Consider the following 18,901-nt stretch of genomic DNA (forward strand, 5'->3'; position numbering starts at 1 on the left):
ATTGTTTTTTTAGTCCCGGAAGTGCAAATTGATCGAGAGTCGATGACGAAAGATGTGATTTCCACGTTCGCAGGTTACACGCGATAGTAACAAAGAATCGACACTGTCGTACCGGCAATCCAATTTTCGGATCTCGGCAACAGCAGAAAAACGAATAAGAGTGCGAAAGAGGATCACTTTTGTGCAGAGGCCAAGCACACCCAATTCTCACCACTGAAATAAACGAATTCATGCGTAAATTCACGTCGCGTTCTACTGGATTTAATTTATACCGGACCGAAGGATCGACAGACAATTCATTTCTCCACTCGTAGTTTTCATATCTTTCTTTCTCACTACCTTCATTCTCGCGCGTACGTATATTATTCGCGATTCTCCACACGCAAGTAATATTGTACGACGTCGATTCATCAGGGATAATCACGGGCGAATATTTGGAATGTCAGGAACAAATATTCCCGCCCTTCCGTACGCACACACACACACACAAAGAAAGAGACTCCGATATCCATCAAAATATAAAGAAAGTAATGTCTCAAAAACATATACTGGTGATATATATATCTCGCGTCATTTTTATATTGCTGAATGTATATCTAGCTGTAACAATAGTCGATATATTTGAACAAATTAAAAGGATTTTAAATCTTTTAATAACTACACATATATAAAAAATTAAAACATGTCTATATAAGATGCTTAAATAATGTCAAATAAATGTTTATCAATAGACGCTTCCTCCGCAAAATTCTTGATAAAGATACCTATTAGCTAATTAAGGTAAATGTTACAATCTATCGATATTCAAATGCAACGTTCGCTAGAGATAAGATTCAAATTCGAGATCATTTAGCGTGCACAGTCAGCACCTTCGGGTTGTAATTCGCAATGCAGTACCATTCGTGGTCACATCAATGTAATGGAATATCGAGTTGCCTTTCCGATGCAATTCCATTTTCTCGCCGATACGAATTCCTTACTTTCACATGTACGGCAACCTGACGTCGGTTTGCATCTGTACGTGTCACACAACGAACTTCATTCAACGCGGCTCGCGTATATTGATAATAAAAGCTGCGCTTTCGAATCGCGGGTAATCTGAGGTATACGACGCGAAGCCATAATTTATACTTAATTTTTATTGTATCACACCACTTCTCGTTATCGATAAAAAAAGAAGACTGTATAAAGAAACGATAAAATGTACCGCAAAGTACCGAAGCGTATGTATATACAATATTTATTAGACCATGAATATAGATTACAATTGGTAGATGTAAAGAGAAACCAAAATCTTTCTTGTATCCTAATTATCAGCAAAAACCAATATGCAGAAATATTATTTCACACGATTTCGAATATCATTTGCGTCTGTAATAAGGAAAACCAATTCTTGAACTCGATTGTTGAGACGGCTGTCGAAATGCGTGACGATGAATCGTCGAAGCGATCCGATAAATGCCAAGTTTCACCATGTGGAACATCGAGCTCTCATCGAGACACGTTTTATCGTGGTTAGTAATTCGAAGCGCACGCCCGACCTATAACAGCTACTACTACTCGCGACTGAGGCATTCCCATAGGAATATAACTCCTACCACTAGGTGGATGCGCCTCACGCTCGTACATTAACGCGTATTTACGTCCGCTCCCGCCGCGATCACATCGTGCCGGTTTGCAAACGTGCCGGTCGAAAACGATTCGTTTCAGCCCTTACCGAGTATCTGCCGAGGAATCCTAATCGCGCGGGCGTTATTCAATTACACCGCAGTCCTCATTACTTCTCCAGAAACAAGAGAGATGCTTATAAACATTTTTAATTTATTCTACTATCGAGAAATTGTAAGTACGTTCGCGTGTTATACAACGCAAAGCCGTGCATATCTCCCAGTATCAGCTTTTTAATATTAATTAAAATTAAGATTATACGAAGTAACTAATGAATTAAAGTGCTTTAGAATAATGTATAAACTAATATTATTTATGGCAAGCGTGTGTGAGTTAATTCGAGTACCGATATTATAGAATCGTATAATCTGACTATATACAGCGAAATACAAACTGCAAATTTAATTCCAGTAATGAACTGTGTAACTAGTCTATGCGCGATAAACTTTATGAGACACATATGCCCGTTTCACTAATAAAATTTACTTTATATTGCGTGCAAAATGGAAAAATAATTGATACAAATAATTGAAAATATCTCGGAAAATATATTAATATTTTGATTATATATTGGAAAGTATTGATCTCTCAATAATTTTCTTTCCGTAATTAAAACGAATACAACTATACTGTATAATATTTAATATTTTTTTCAAAATGTTCAAGATTCGCACCCTTTATTTCTTTATTATAAATAATAATACCGATTATCGTTGTCAATAATTGCCTGAGGAGTGATCGCAGCTCTTCACAAGAAGCAATAACTTTCCAAAGCCTTTAAATTCCTTCGTAAATTGAGTTACAATTCTCGCGCATGTTGTTCTGCAGAAAAGAAGGGGTAAACTTTGTTAAGCCATTTGCATAACAAAGCTAAGGAAATTGAATTAAAATTCATTCACGTAATAGTTACGTAAATTAGAGAAGTTCTAACAAAACATGAAACTAATTTCTGTGAAAACATTTCTTTATTTCATTCTAATAAATATAACTTTTAATAGCACTTTTTATTTTACCATTTCGACTGTTTATTGCGAACGATTAATAAATCAATAAATCGACAGTTTATATATGGCATTCATTAGACTTGTGCGTATGATGATCGAGATGTATAATACATGTCTGATAAACGACTATGTTAATTTGTAAAGTTGTATATTCGGTTCGAGACGTGGGCCGGAATTACAACACTCTCTGAATTTACTTCCTTTGTCATTATTCTGAAGAAAGTTCTAACAAAGATAGGAGAATGTCGCAGCATTTACACTAACAAGATTCGCTGTTTACCGAGCAGTGTAGCATACACCCGGCCTTATGAGTTAACGAGCTCGACTCTCATAAAAGATACAGCTGTTACTCGCCTATTCTTATTAACCAGATATAGAATGCTGCGTTCTACTTCATCATTTATTTACAAAAAGTTGTTAAGAGCTTAGCTTTGTTATAAATTCTTAAGCTTTCGCCGTTGTTTTCTGTGAATATTTTTTGTTATCCCTTTAAATCAGATAATTTGTATAAGTATTATTATTTGTTTCAATACAATAGGAAAATTATTTCAGTGATTTTATAGCAAATTAGAATTGTAATAATGAATTTAGATTTCATTACTCAAATTGTTAATTAAATTTTGTGTCCTGTAGTGGATATTTCATTATATCATATGTACTACCTCATATTTAAAACATTACTTATTTACATAAACTTGGATAAAATACATATTTCCTAAATAATATCTCATTTCTATATTGTTAAACTAACAATATAGAAATCGCTAATAATAATATTGTTAGGTACATTTTAAATGTTTGCGAGATTTTATGACATATGCATAAATTCGCAATAGCGAACAGTTGCTAAGCACTCACTATCAAACTTGTCATATTTACGTAGCTATGTGGTATTCACATCTGCTTTAAGGAATATTTTTAGGATAAACAGATCACTGTCACTCTGCACCGCGCACCGTGAAATGGTTGTCGTGGTGTTGTGGTTTGCGTGCTCAAAACACGTTTGAGTTACCACAACGTGTGCGCAGACCATTTTTCCTTGACATACGTATCTCTTTTTCCCATTTTTTTTTCAAGAGTGTAACACCAGAATTATTTCGTCGTTATAGTAGTTTTATTACATGTATCCTTTTTCACATTTGCACGAAAAAAAGATTTTGCATGAGAGACAAAGTTAATAAAATATATTTTATTTTATATATCGCGCATCTGTTAATTCTAATTAATTCAATTATATCCAAATATTGCACTAGGTTCTTTTGAATAAACTAAATTATCTAGCACAATATTAAATGTAAACTTTATTAATTAGAAACTTGACTTTCTATATATGAAAATGTTATCTGCAATTGGGAGCAAAACAGTCGACAGCTCGACAATAAATTCCAAATTAGAAATCTACCACTCTGGAATTCGTTTCCCTTTTTACGAGCTTGTCAGAGAGAACGCAATTTGGAGGCAACTCTCTCATTCTACTTTAGATCAATCACGACTTTCTTTCTCATTGAAGTTTAAAGTTATAAACCTTGACCAAGGTATCCTCTATATCGGTCAAAGTAACTTCGGAGACAAAACATAATACGGAAGTATCCGTGCAGATTTCGTAATTTGCTCGAGTGTCAAAGAAAGGTTTAAGCACAAAAAGATTAAAGCAGCTGCTACGCTAGACGACGGCTACAAACACGATGATTATCACGCGCGAAGGAATTAAAGATGTCTTTTGACTCTGGTTACCAAGAAATAAATATCGATCAGAGAATTAATCGACTGCCATTGTTAACTTTCTTTTACAAATCGGAATCTATAATGACCATATACATCTATAGTGATCAATGCGAAACAAAAGAATCAAGAAATAGAAATCTCAGGACAAAGTGAGTTAAGAAATAATTAATTTGATATTTGTTTGTGACCTTATACGTAACCTTGTAAGTTTTGTAATTAATCCTCACTCTACGAATCACAAAAGAATAACGAAATTTTATTTGGAAACTTTTAAACATGTTTGACAAATAACTACTCGGCAGAAATGACGAAATTATTTCGTTTTCGCAGGATAAAAAATTCTATTTGCCGACCGTATTGCATTCGCTATTAGTATATTATTGGAGAAAATTATTAGGCTAAAACATGACAGAGCAACCATGTGCGTGATAATTGCATTGATAATTATAAATTGGAGGTAATATGTACACAAGCGTAATAATCTAGATGATATTTTCTTCTGTCACACAAAATATTATCATCAATAAAAATAGTTCTTTATAATTAAAGCAATAACAATAAGATATGTAATTATTGTTACAGGTATAAAATAAATTATTATTTCTTGTAAAATTATTATAAACTTATAATAAATTATATCTTTTATCAATTGGATAAAAACATAATATTTAAAAATGCAATTCTAAAAATTCTAGTAAAATGGAATTATTCAAAAACTTGTAACTTTAGAATCAATGTAAACTTTAGAAGAATGTATATAATTATAAAATGGATTTGGTGGATTTCCAATAATATTTTATATCGATCACACTCGATCGATCGACTACCGATATAATACAAAACGCCAAATATTCCGTCGATATTTAAATAATATCCATTTGTCAACAAGATGCATTATCAATTTGCTTGTGGCGATGTACTAATTAACGTGACGCTAATTAGAGATTATCATATATCTAATGATACACAGTTACTAGTTAGGAAACTTGTTTGCATTAATTATCAATAATAGTTGATATTACAACAACGTATGCCTCATCTAGAGTAAAAAAAAATCATGGAATCTATTTCGTGCTAAATGATAAACTAACAAATATCGCCTTAACTCAAATCGTGAGATACCCGTTTAACCAAATACAAAAAAATAAAAGTGACATACTCTTAGACGCTGTGATAAATATTTATAAAGTTGATTTCTTAAATATTTATACTTCATATAAATATAATAATAAAGAGATTTTAATTTCTAAAAGATATGTAAAAGCATACATTATTTGCAATAACAAAAATATATATATATTACTGCTATCAATCTGATCCCATTTTATGCAATCGTAGTATAAAAAGTATGATAATAATAAAATTAATGACATGTGAGTACTTCATATATCTAAATAAAGTACTTTTTCCCTTTGCAATTTATTTCGTCCTATCATTTATATACTTTTTAGAACGTTTCTTCTTTCCGTAACAAGATATTAATTAGAAGTTCTTACGTAATAAATCGAAGGAAAAGAACACTTTTAAATGTTGAGAATTTTCCGTCGACAATTCTACATTTTCCAGAAAGAGAAACAACTTGTACTGTGAAAGAGGCAATACGATAAATTTCGCAAAAACTTAGTCCGTCTCTCTATCAAGATCGAGATCGAATGGGCTCTAACATGAAACGAGCATCGAGAATATTTCACCAGGTAGGGTGTAGGTTTCATCGATCGTTTCTTGAATTACTTGTTGCGAGGGCGATTGTGCTGCGAGCCACAGACTCCCTCTTTCGCTTCGTTACATCAAAATTGAACGAGTTTCCTCGTTTCATCGGTTCGCTGATTCACTCCTTCCTTTCTTAGCTCATTTTTCAATTGACGCAAAACGGCGTAAAAATAAAAAGTTGAAATTCTCTCTCACTTTCGTCCATCTCTTTTAAAACGCGAAAAAATAGAAATATCTTCTGCATTATTTGTCAAGTAATATCGTTAAATTTACGTTATTTATATTGATTATATGTATATTACCTAAATTCTTTTCTCCCCCAAGAAAAAAGATAAAAAGATACCAAAAGCACGCATTGTAAAAAAACTATCATAAAAAGACACTACTTTTATGTATTTAAAATTCAAGAAACATTTTACAATTTTTGTTTAAATTTGTTTTTCTTGCTAAAGTAATGGTATTAAAAAATCGCAACTGGGAATAAAAAATTATACAACGCTATAAAATACAATTCTTTCATTGTCCTACGCGCGCACTTTAATATTGAAAACGTTATACGTCCAATAATTTTTGTATAAATTTTATCGCGGTGCGAGGTAACGAGATACCATAAAATAAATAAAGATATGAAACATTGAATAGTCAAAAATTAAATTCATCCCCGAAGTACGAAAACTCTTTCAAATAATCATAGAGACGATGCTCGCATAACAGCCATTTAAGTTTTCCGATTATTTCCAAGTAGCGTAGCTATTCACAGAGGGTATTTCTGTTCGTGACACGCCGTTTTCTCTCTATTAAAGTACTCGAATCAAATGGGCTTGCTGCATGTGGCCGCAATGGGAGGCAATCCTGATCTTATCTTCCAGAGCGGAAAGTGTCTTGGGAATCGAAGCATGTGTCGGTAAACTGATTTCTTGAGTGCACCCCGGGTAGAGTGACTTGATTGTTTACAAAGTCGTAAATGTTTCTTGAATTCTATAGTATAAAACAAGGTACGTGCAAAAACTTCCATAATGCAATTAAGAATATTTCTTGATTATGCAGTAAAATTAAATCAGTAATATTTATGAGTATCTCTCTCCTATATATTTCACATAATAAATTATTATAAGTTACATTTAAATCATAAAATAAAATTTTCGAGATTTTTATGAGACACGCATGCCAATTTCTGTTATATGGATTAATTACTATTAATTACTTATTACATTTTTAAAGAGCAATTAATTGTTAAAATAATTTCGCGTTCAACAAATAAAGAGAATGCCAAAAACTACGCTTTAAATTTTCTCATACTAATAATATTACATAATTATTTAGTCAATATAAGTTTACTCTTATTCGATGAAAACTATTTGTTCAGCATAAAGCATGATGCTCAAGGAAGATCGAGTTTCTCTCGTCGCGTGAATATTTGCTTTCAAATCTCTGGCAAAAGGAAATGCGGAATATGCATGTATGGCACACAGGTATTGAACTTGCATAGCTGTGGGTGCTAATTAGCGGCATGCTTGTTATTTGATTCAATGCATTTTACCTCGTTCGAAGATATCACGGTATAGCCCACAATAATTAAATTTCAGTAATTTAACAAGATAAATTTAATAATTTAGCGACTTAAAAAATACAAGATAATTTTGTCTTTTGTCTTTTTCAAGTTGCTAAATTATTGAAGTCATTTTGCTGAAATATTTTATTTTGTAAAATTACTGCAGAGTTCAATTTGTATGTTGATTTCACGATAATTATCGTCATTATAAATTGCAAATTGCTGTCATTTTGATGTTCGCGGTTGTCGCTGATGTTGATTGTGTCACGGTGACAGAGTAATTCCGCGCTATGGTTTCCGTCTTACCAAACTGTGCAAATATACCAACTATATATGTATGCACGAAATATATATTGAGATTATACTAGAACAGCACAGCGCCAGAAATTTACATACGGATGAGTTATTTATACAGAATTTAAATATAGTAAATATAATCATGCTTCTCTTCATCAAAACTTAGGAGAGATTTAATCAGAAAGGAAACACTATTCAAATAAAAGATTAAAAGGTTAAAGTATTATATTGTATTTATATCTATCTATCTTAATTAAAATATATTATTGAAAAGTTGTTAGAATAGAAAAGCACACAAACGATCATAACATTTTATCACATTCAACACCTATTATTTTAATAAGATAAACTAAAGACGATCATTCCTGTGTCATGTTACGCTAGTAGATGCAATTCACGTAACACAAGGTTGGATTACTAGGTTCCATTTATTATGCGTTGTTTGTCCGGCGCGAGATAAAAATTCCGACAAATTAATAAAAACACAAAAACTTCAAATGATAGCAATTATATTAGTTTTATCAAGATTAGAGATATTTTTTAGTTTTAGTTAACCAGATAAATTTAAAAAAGTGCAAGTATTTCAGTAATTCTCAAAGCAAAAGCTTACTTATCTATCTGGTTAATTAAAACTTAAAAATATGTCTAATTACACTAAATTATTACACTAATTACACAATTTTCTAAGAAAATACACGGCGCCTATATTTACTAATCACTTCTAAATTGCGGGAGTAAAAGTCAGAAGCCGCTCTACGTGAGACGCATAAAACAACCCGCATCTTGACCCGCAATTTAAATTAACGCGATTACTCAGTCTCTCGAATTTTCCACGTACGTACCCTCTGCACGTTTCCCGACGTTTTATTTCTCCCGTTTCTCACTTCGACGATTAGAGCCAACGTCAACACATTCAATCTGCGCTCATTGCTACCGCGTACCTCCATTCATTTCTCGTCTAGCAACCCTCGACCGGAAAGAAAACGCACAAAGTTTACCAAGTTAAATGTTATAATTAATTGCTAACATTTCGTTACATCTAGATGAAAGACTCATTAACGAACTCTACGGAATCGTTATGTCGCGTATCACCGTGTTGTACCGTTGCTTCTCAACCCACTATAAACCACACGGTCGCTATAAACCTGAACATTCGGCAGAGTGGAATGAGAAAAAGTCTTAAAGACCAGACGGAAAGGGAGATAAAAGAAAAGAAAGCTATCGCGTAAAGATGGTAAAGATTTACGGGCAAAAAATTCTGCACTGTAATACAAATGTATTTTAAGACATTGAAACCAGACGTATAAAATTAATTATTTAAAAAAAGTAAATAGTTTCGGGAATATTTATCATCTTCTTGTTAAGATTTCCAGGAGATTAGATTTATATATAGGCAAGCACATAATATATAGTATTAATAATATTTCCTAAATTTTCCTAAAAATTTACACAGAAAATAAAATATATTTAGTTACAGATGCCACTTGATTTAATTTATGATAAAATTTTTGCAGCGTAGAAATCGACATGAGAAAGCCTAATTCTAAGCACATACATTCATATATGATAGAAATACTTATCAACATACTAACATATGTAGTCTTTTATACACGGAATAGTTTAATTGATAAATATTTCTGTCATTATTATTTTATTTCTTTTCGTTGTTACTTTACGATAATATTACTTTTAATACGTTAACTCTCTGGTTATGTGTTTTTTCTTAACATGTTGAACTTAGTTTCTTTATTAGAATCAATCTTTCTTAATTAAAAATTTCATTGATGATAAATATTTAAAAAATCTGTCTTATATTTATAAACAAATAGCATATCCGTTTATTGACCACAAAGAAATCTTTTGTAACTAAAAGGGATTGAATTTTGTAACATGTATTTTCATGCAAATTTGATTTATTCCATTTCGCTCCTTCGAAAAACATCGCAATATAAAGCACAAGGTAATTTCAAAGCAGCATCAGTAAGCTCTTGTGCATTCTCATTTTTTCCCAATATGCATATTCGTGTTATAACATGAGAAAGTACTTCGATTCATAAGATTTACAAATGCGTTTTATGTATTTGAGAAACCCGAGAGTACATCCTTTTTGCTTCTGGTTGCTATTTTTATTTTTATTGCAGCCACTGTAAGACAGTTATTGTTGAAACTTGTATCGAAATAATCGTGAGCTAAATCTGGAGTATTCGGGAAAATGTGGACGTATTCTTGAAGATCAGATTTGATTGGATTAAATTAAAACCCCTAAAATAACCGAGAGAGGCTAACATATACAGATAACTTCTTTTAAAGATAATTAAATTGTAAGGAATTCTACAAAATTAAATTATATAGGAACCGAATATCTTGAAAAAAATCACGGTTTTATAATCCCAATAATTGTGCGGGAATAGGATAGAAAGCTACAGCGTAACTCAATATTCCTCGACCGTAACGCGCGGTTTTCGATGCCAAACCGCTGTCGCAATTTCAGTAATAGCCAATGAGCCGAAAATTAGGACGATTCACCCAGCGTAAAAACGAGCGCGAATATTCACAATGTTGACGATCGACCCGGAATAATCCGCACCGCACCGGTCAGAATTGTTGGAGTACATTTGCGAATAACCCGAGTTCCGAATAATGATCAAGCGTGGATATATCGTGATCGAATATCGAGATGTATCGAGATATGTTCAAACACGGGATATGTTCAAATGTGAAAATGTTTGTACATATTTTTTACATGCATGCACAGCTTTGATATTTCATTTTATTTCTTCCATATAGATTCACCGTTTACGTTATTCCATCAGTATAAGCGTTTGTTCGTTCTTGAAAATGTAACGGAAAATATACGCATGAGTGTTTTAACAGTCTACACGTCAGAAGTGATGCTTTTTAAAGTTCCTTCGTAATGAGTTTGCCAATTACGATGAGTATAACGATAGATCAAGTGATCCATCAATTTGTAAGTTTTGTCGAGAATACTTCTTCGAGCACGACAGTTAGCAGCTCTACCTTTACTTTCTCAATTGATAAGATACTTCAAGCGCAAAATATTAAAGGGTGTATAAAGCAAACGAGGGAAGTTTATTTTAATCGATATCAGAAGAACAGTTATGCAATAATGTATTATCGAAGATAGATAGAGAGATAGAAAGAGAGAGAGGGGGGGAGAGAAAAAGACAAAGTAAGAAATAAAGTTAATATTACATTAAGCAAACCATTAAAAATAGGTTGACATTTATAATTTTAATTAAATTTACCTCACAATTTTATTCATGCGTATAACTTTTAAAATAATATACATTATATTTTACATTCTTCCTAAAATCGATCTATTAGGTATTCAGTAAAACGTTGAATGAATGTGATATTATAAGAATAAATTTGAAAATTTGTACTTTACAAGTTACAAGCGTAAAATAAAATTATTTTTTGGCCTTTTATTCCATTCGATTCTCGTTACAATAAATTTTTAAAAAATTATTTTTGCTTTGATTATTACAATCTATTTTATAATAATCATACGCTACACAGAATCTTTAATTTTTAATTAATCTTTAAAAAATCAAAAAAGCAAGTTTTATTTTCATAGTTTTTAGAAACACACATTTTATTTTTTTATTATTTTATGTAGCATCGTAATATTTTGTCAGCCCAACTAAATTATTAAAATATTAGCATACATTAAATAAATAACCTGTTTGCCCTATAGAATTTCAAGTTTATCCGTCTGTTCACGTGAACGCAGTTATAAGAAAAATTCTCCCCCCATCGTCGTCTTCTCGCCTTCTTTCTTTCTTTCATATTGCACCTGTCGGTTCGCGTCTGAGCCTATCTCGCTTCTGGAAACCGTAATCTTGAAGAAGGGAGCATGCATTATCGTGTGCACAGATCCGTGAAAATAAGGTCTCGTCTTCCAACGCAAAGCACAACGAAGATCGAAAGAAAAACGAGAGAAGGTGCGAGCAGCATCATTCACGATGGTTGACCGAATACGCGTCGATACGCTTCCTCTTTTGTGTGTGGTGTGTGTACGTGTGTTTGTGTTTGTGTACATGCGTGTATGTGTATGCTATTTTTATATTCTTTTACTAATTTGTTTTTATTCACCCTTTCTTAATATTCATAAATTTTATAAGCCGAATGTAAACGTCTTCTAACAAAAAGTAAATTTAATTCTATTGATTTGTTGGTATTTTACACGTGAAAAGCGTTTCTATCGCCATTTCTTCCGCCGTCACAGTTTAGCGAGGAAAAAGAATAGAATAAGAAAAATGAAACCTCAAAATAAAAGAAAAATGCGAAACCCCTATAGGAAAGAATTGCCTCTCACCCTCTCGATATTCGCGACACTTAAGCTTTTAGCAAACGTTTACACTAACTATGTATAGAAATAAGAGTGAGTTTCATCGGTAAACACTCCCAAACCAGGTGCGCAAACGAGAAGCTGAAGAACGACGTTCTTCAAGTGTAAGATTGTAGAGGCGGAAAGTTAATTTATTATGCAGGCGACAATTGCGTGTCTGAAATTCTTCACGGTCTTCAACATTCTCAACTACAAGTGACAGTTCGCATTGCATAAACGTTATGCTTAACGTAACTACATAAAAGATTTTAATTTGACATAGATTGGCACACATACATTTCTCCCGATATACGTTTCGTGTCGCATATAGATAATAATCAGAATAAGATAATTTGTAAAATTATCTATGATAAATGGTGCCACAAATTTTAAATTTTAAGAATATAATGATTGATGCGCCTATTGTTTTAAAAGCTTAACATTATCTTTAGAGTTATTATAATACAGCAAATGTTAACTTGATTTATGTTTATAACCGTAGATCAATGATAAACAATATAAGAACGGCAGATTCAACAGGTGTTATGCTGCGAAATTGCGTGGAGTAAAGTCCAAACAATAAGAAAAACAAAGGTGAAAATACAACGGATTTGCTGTAAGCCGTGTTACAAGAATTTCATTAAATTCGGCTTTGTTCTATAGTGTACGGCCGTGTGATATTAGCTAACAAAATGATTAAATGCACTACAGGTAAAATTTTAATTTTATATCCGGTACGACGGCACAATCAGACAAATGTACGTATATCAATAACGCGTTCATTGTATATTAAATTATTTATGTAAAATAACATTTAATAAATAAAGAACTATAGGTTTGATATTAATATTAATGGATAAATAAACGAAATATTTAAATTATTTACGTCATTTTGCATGTGCGAATTCTATCTGTGAGTATTGACCGGATATTCATATTGTTCGCGTATATCACGCTTTTTATTGATTAAACCTCTCCCTATTCGCACAACACAAAACAAATTACCGTATACTGATTAATTGACCAGTATATTCAGTGCAATGATGAAAATATTAATGGTTCGAACAGAACAACATCATTATTATATTAACACCTGCGTTTATCAACAACAAAATTTCATCGACATAGAGATAAAAGCACCATTGATAAAAGCATCATTAAGCTAATTAATTTGTTAATTTAAAATATTACTTTTAAATAAATTGCAAACAGAATTGTGTCACGTTATTATGCATTCCAGGTTCGATAAGCAACATAGATGGTGCGGAATATCACTGCAACAAAACTGCCGTGCGAAAAGTAATCAGCGGAGTCGTTGGTGCAGCGAGTTCAGTAACTTCGATTCAAGTTGCCAATCTCCTACGATTGTTTAAAATTCCGCAAGTAAGTAAACCTTAGGTTAAATTCATTCTCCTAGTACAATATATCTTGACAATAGAGAAATATTTATATAAAATATTTTGCGAAAATTATTATTTCTCGAACAATTGTTCCCTGAAAACAGAATTCTTTTATAAATGTTTTTATTACGTGATGTTTGTCACGTGTATTTTCCCCTCATCGAATAAAGTGAAAAAATAATGATAAACGGAAGTTAAAGATTTATTTGAACTAAGAAAAATATAATCCTGTTTTAGAAAATTAGTAAAATGAAATAGTAAACAGAGAGACAAATATATATATAATGTACATACAATAAATGTGTAGCGATTGTGGCGCAGAGATATGTGCGCTACTCTAATGAGCCGAAGATCCGAGTTCAAATCCGACCACCAAAAATCGTCGGTTTTTATACAATCGCCACCTCTCGGAAATGGCGTGGCAACCCCCCGAGAGTATGTTGCCACGAGGGTGTACTTTCTCTCTAGCTATAGAAAGCCGATTTGGAATCGACATTAAATTGCAGATCCCTTATATCTATCTAACGCACAGATATATAGAAAGGGGTCATGAGGAACCGACTATTCTGTTGTGTCATGTCGGTTACCCGTCGTTCCAATAATTTCACATAAGTGTTACGATTCTAGCTGTGCCATGCACAATAAAACTATTCTTCTATCGTTTAAATATAGCAGCAATAATACGTAAACTTGACAGCGGCAATGATATCTAAACAACTTGACTATTTAAAGTTTAAATAGTCAAGTTGTTTAGATATCATTGCCGCTATCAAGTTTAGATATTATTGCTGCTATATTTAAACGATAGAAGAACAGTTTTGCCGTGCATTTTTTTCTTTTAAAATATCATAGCATCATCTACAATCCTTATTCTGTCACAGAACAAATATTCGACATAAATCCACATTCTTTACAGTTACACCATTCGTATTGTAAGACGGGAATAGGCAATTCAGTAAGTGAATTTATTTCACATCTAAAATTTTTTATCACGATGATCTTTGCTATTTTAATCGCCTAAAAAAATTACGCTGCTTTATAATACTTAATGTATATATATTTCGTTTATTAGATAAGACGGGTTTAATCTGTAAGCTGTTTTTAATTTGACATATAGACTGTATCGAATATAAATACCAATGAATATTTTATATTTGACTGTTAGCAAATGTCATATTTTCAACAAGGACTTTTATTTATTAAACTTGCTAGTTTCTTATTTTGACTTCTTTTTTATAAGGCAGCAGTCACTTTTACAATTTGACGCCGATATATAGATATTTGATTTGACCAACAGCGCAAAGATGACCTTCTACTTTTAGAATATTTTATAACTGTATTTCATAATTTTGTACACACACTAAAAAGGGTCTTAACTAAGAAATTTGTAATCGTAGTTTTAAGATATTTACCTTTACCTACTGTATTATATAATTTTACTTCACCGACGTTGGCTCTTATTCGGTTCTTATATTTACTTTATCTTTTTTATTGTATAATAAATGTGTTTTTTACAATTCTTTTTATAATGCTCATTACTAAGATTTAAATATTGTCGTACTTCTAGTGATTGAAGGATGAAAATGCCAGGTTAGATGGCAGTAAACCGTGAAAACTTCATTCTTGTCGAAAGTTTACAGAACCTGCGGTTTAAAATCTTCGTACCGTGAAATCACCTCATCCAGTAGCGTTGGCGCTACTTTCCTTATAAGCCATTCGAGTCTCTTGGCCCGTTTTATCTCTCAGCGCTCTATTAGGTTGAGGTTTAAAGGGTGTTACTATAACACGTCCAACCGCGAAAGAGCCATATTGCTATTAAACTTTTACTAACTCTCTGTTATTCCGATATTTGTCGCCGACTAAAGGTAAATCAAAATGAAATTTCGATAGCGTCATAGTTCGTAATTCCTTACAACCGGATAATAAAATAAAATTTAACGATCATTGTTAGCAATATCAAACTTAAAAAGAGAGGGAAAATATATTTTACTGTTATAAATTTATTTCACTATTATAAATTTATGATTTGGCTTAAAAACATGTACTTTTTTATAATACGGTATGTACGCGGGATTGTAATGCAATTAAAAATCTCTTAAATAATTTAAACCTCTCTTCCTCGATATTGATATAGACCCAGAGCCGTCTAATAATGATAACTATAGGCAGATGTTCATTATAGCGCAACTCGAGGACGAACTTGAACTTGTTGATCATCGAATAAGATACTTGAATCTCACGAGGCTCTGTATGCAGTAACTTTGTAATAATAGTTCATCTAAAGCTCCTTCAGTACCAATAATCGATCCTGGTATGCGAGTTAGAAGATTAACCTGTTTATATCGTCCACATTGTCACAATCTCATTTTATGTTGAGTTTCTCACCGTAATAGATACGATTCGATACGTATATAGTAGAGGTCGAGCTTTCGATAATATGTGCATTTACATGTAAACATATGAAGATTACATTAAGAAAGGATCGAAACAGCAATTTGGTATGACAATAGACGATAATGATCTTTAACTCGCGTGGAGTAGGATACGTGATGTGATTGATAGTGTATTAAATGATTCACGCTCATCGAAGAAAGACGCGTGTTCTAAAGACACTTTGCATATGCGCTGCAATCATACGTCGAATATTTTAACCATAAAATTTTCTCCTATAGTTTGTCAATTCTTGATACGTATACATGCAAAATCAGGGACATATTATATAATCGAAAACATCGTACATCCTTATAAAAAACGATGTTACGATTGTATACGATTCTTTCTTTCGTGCGACTCAGGTACCTGTGGCAAAGCGTGATTTTTCGCGAAAACTCGCCTGTCGCCGATTCATGCCTCTGAAGATCCACGACGGCCGCGGCGAAGTTTGAAAGAGATTTCGCAGAGATTTCAGGAGAGACGTAAAAGGATCAGGCGAAATATAAGTCTAGGGAAACGGCAGCGGATTTAATTTCAGTCCATAATTCTTTCCGTGGGATTTCTATCCATTTCTACGGCTGGGCATAGGTTTGCGAAACAATTCCACGACATCGCGATTTATATCATCGTACCAATTACTAGAAACTGAGAGAAACTGATCTTTAAGGCGCATTTGAATTGCATTTGCATACGAAAACAAATAATACCAAATATTGTCAAAATCGCATATTTTAGACGCAAATTAAAAGTAATAAATTTGAAAAGATGTAAAAATATTATAAAAATGAGAAATATATATGCACAGATGCATTATTCCTTTTTAAAATTCCTTTTTAAAATTAGTAAATTTGTTTATCGCCGAAAAATCAGTATTAATCAGTCCAAAGTCCACTGTACTAAATAATAATAATATAATGTTCATATAATGTAATATTCATATAAAATATTTTAAATCATTACAAAAATAAAGATTACATCGGCAAGAAATATTTATTGCATTAATATTTTATCAGACGCAAAGTTTGAATTACTCTTCGAATCGCGATATTACTGCAATCAACAATAATTCCATAATATCGGAACTTGCGTTATTACTTTACCATACATTTCTAACTTATGTTCGCTAGAAACTTTACCTGAACCTAACAATGTATTAGTGTCCGTTTTTTTATTTATCGAGATCGTTACCAAGAAGTTATAAAACTTCTTATATTCACTACATTGCAGCATTGCAAAATATGCGAGTTTTACTTTTTTCGTACTTACTCTTGCTTTCTTTGACGCGTCTATTAAGCTAGTCGATCTTGTGAAACTTATCACGTCGGCGTTATGCTAAACTAGAAAACTGTTCGAGAATGTATGTGACGTAAAACGAGGATCGCTTTTTGCTCACGACGTATTCCAAAAAATAGTTGCAAACTTTTATGAACTTTCCCGACCCAGTCAATTTCATACTTTTGCTTAAAAGCACGAGGTAACAAGTTCGTTTTCATGAAGAATTTAAGTGCTCACTACTATTTCCTTGAATAGAGTAAACTTTCTAACATACTCATTTCCAATCAATTATGTGCAGTTATTATGGTAGTATAGTTCGAATTGGATATTCTACATGGCATGTAGTTTACATAGTATATAAGAACATTAATTTTTCTAATTTATTGCATTATATAAACTTTTAATTAAAAAATTATAATTACTATTACTAATATTGTCGTTATTGTTATTATAATAAACTGATTAATATTTAATATTTCAATCTATAATTCGAAAAACTGCTGCATTTAAATCGCTTATTTTCTATGTGATAACAGAAAGAGCTATCCGAGAAGAAGATAAGCGCTACTTGTCCCACAAACTTACCACATTTTTCTTTCATGCAACCTAGCAATTTAGTTTATCCATATTCATAATACTTTTACAAAATCGGAAAGCGCTCGATCTTCATCACCTTCGCGGCAACTTGAGGCAAAATCTGATTAAAGTCGATCTCCTCCAATGACAGAATACGTCTCTATTATTAAGAATTTTATCTTCCAAGATGACATTTCATCATATAGAGGTAATCAATCTTATAATTTTGATGCCTCATGGCATTCCTTCTAAATATTAGATTGCTACATTTTAAACAATCGGAACAATCGTGAAAACTTCTTCGAAACTATTTTACGTATACATTATATACTAAATTTTATGATCTATTGAATATGTAAATGTGTATAATGTGTATAATAGTTTATAATAGGTAACGCAACAATCGCAAAAGAGTGTTATTAATACGTTATTTGCAACATTCAAGGCACGTTCTTGCGCAGCGAGAAAGAGACGTATTTCTTGATTGGCTGTATTATCCCGAAACAAAATACATTATTCATCATGTTAACCGCGACTTATATCGACAGTATCGTTGCTCGTCACAGTTACGTGCGATCCGAAGCGGCTGCGGACGACCGCTTAGCTAAACGATTTCTCCGCAACTTGTCAACGCGATGACGTACAATCGACGTAGAAACACAGGCATAACACCCCGCGTGAGCACCAAGCACGTGAACGGAAAGTGCATACACGTCAAAGGGAGCTTCGCTACTCGTGTCAATCAGTATCTACGTATACACGTACATGTGTCGCGACATGATCGACAAGCGAACAGGAGTCAGTTCACAGGATTCGATAACACACGCGAACAAAGACTCAAGGCAATTCTGTGAGAGGTAAGCTAAATTACAGTCTCGGTACTCATGCTTAAATTACTCCGTATCAAGCT

General features: G+C 32.5%; 1 protein-coding gene across 7 annotated transcripts in view; it reads left to right on the forward strand.

Moving 5' to 3' along the window:
• Positions 1–18,901, forward strand: part of Glurb (metabotropic glutamate receptor B) — a 121,814-nt gene that overhangs the window by 76,449 nt on the left and 26,464 nt on the right. For all 7 annotated transcript variants that reach the window (XM_071779223.1, XM_071779224.1, XM_071779225.1 and 4 more), the window contains one exon: positions 13,548–13,690. In XM_071779223.1, the coding sequence (XP_071635324.1) occupies positions 13,548–13,690 (143 nt within the window). The remainder of the gene's footprint in view (positions 1–13,547; positions 13,691–18,901) is intronic.

This window comes from Temnothorax longispinosus, chromosome 5 (genome assembly GCF_030848805.1).
Source record: "Temnothorax longispinosus isolate EJ_2023e chromosome 5, Tlon_JGU_v1, whole genome shotgun sequence".
Taxonomy (NCBI): domain Eukaryota; kingdom Metazoa; phylum Arthropoda; class Insecta; order Hymenoptera; family Formicidae; genus Temnothorax; species Temnothorax longispinosus.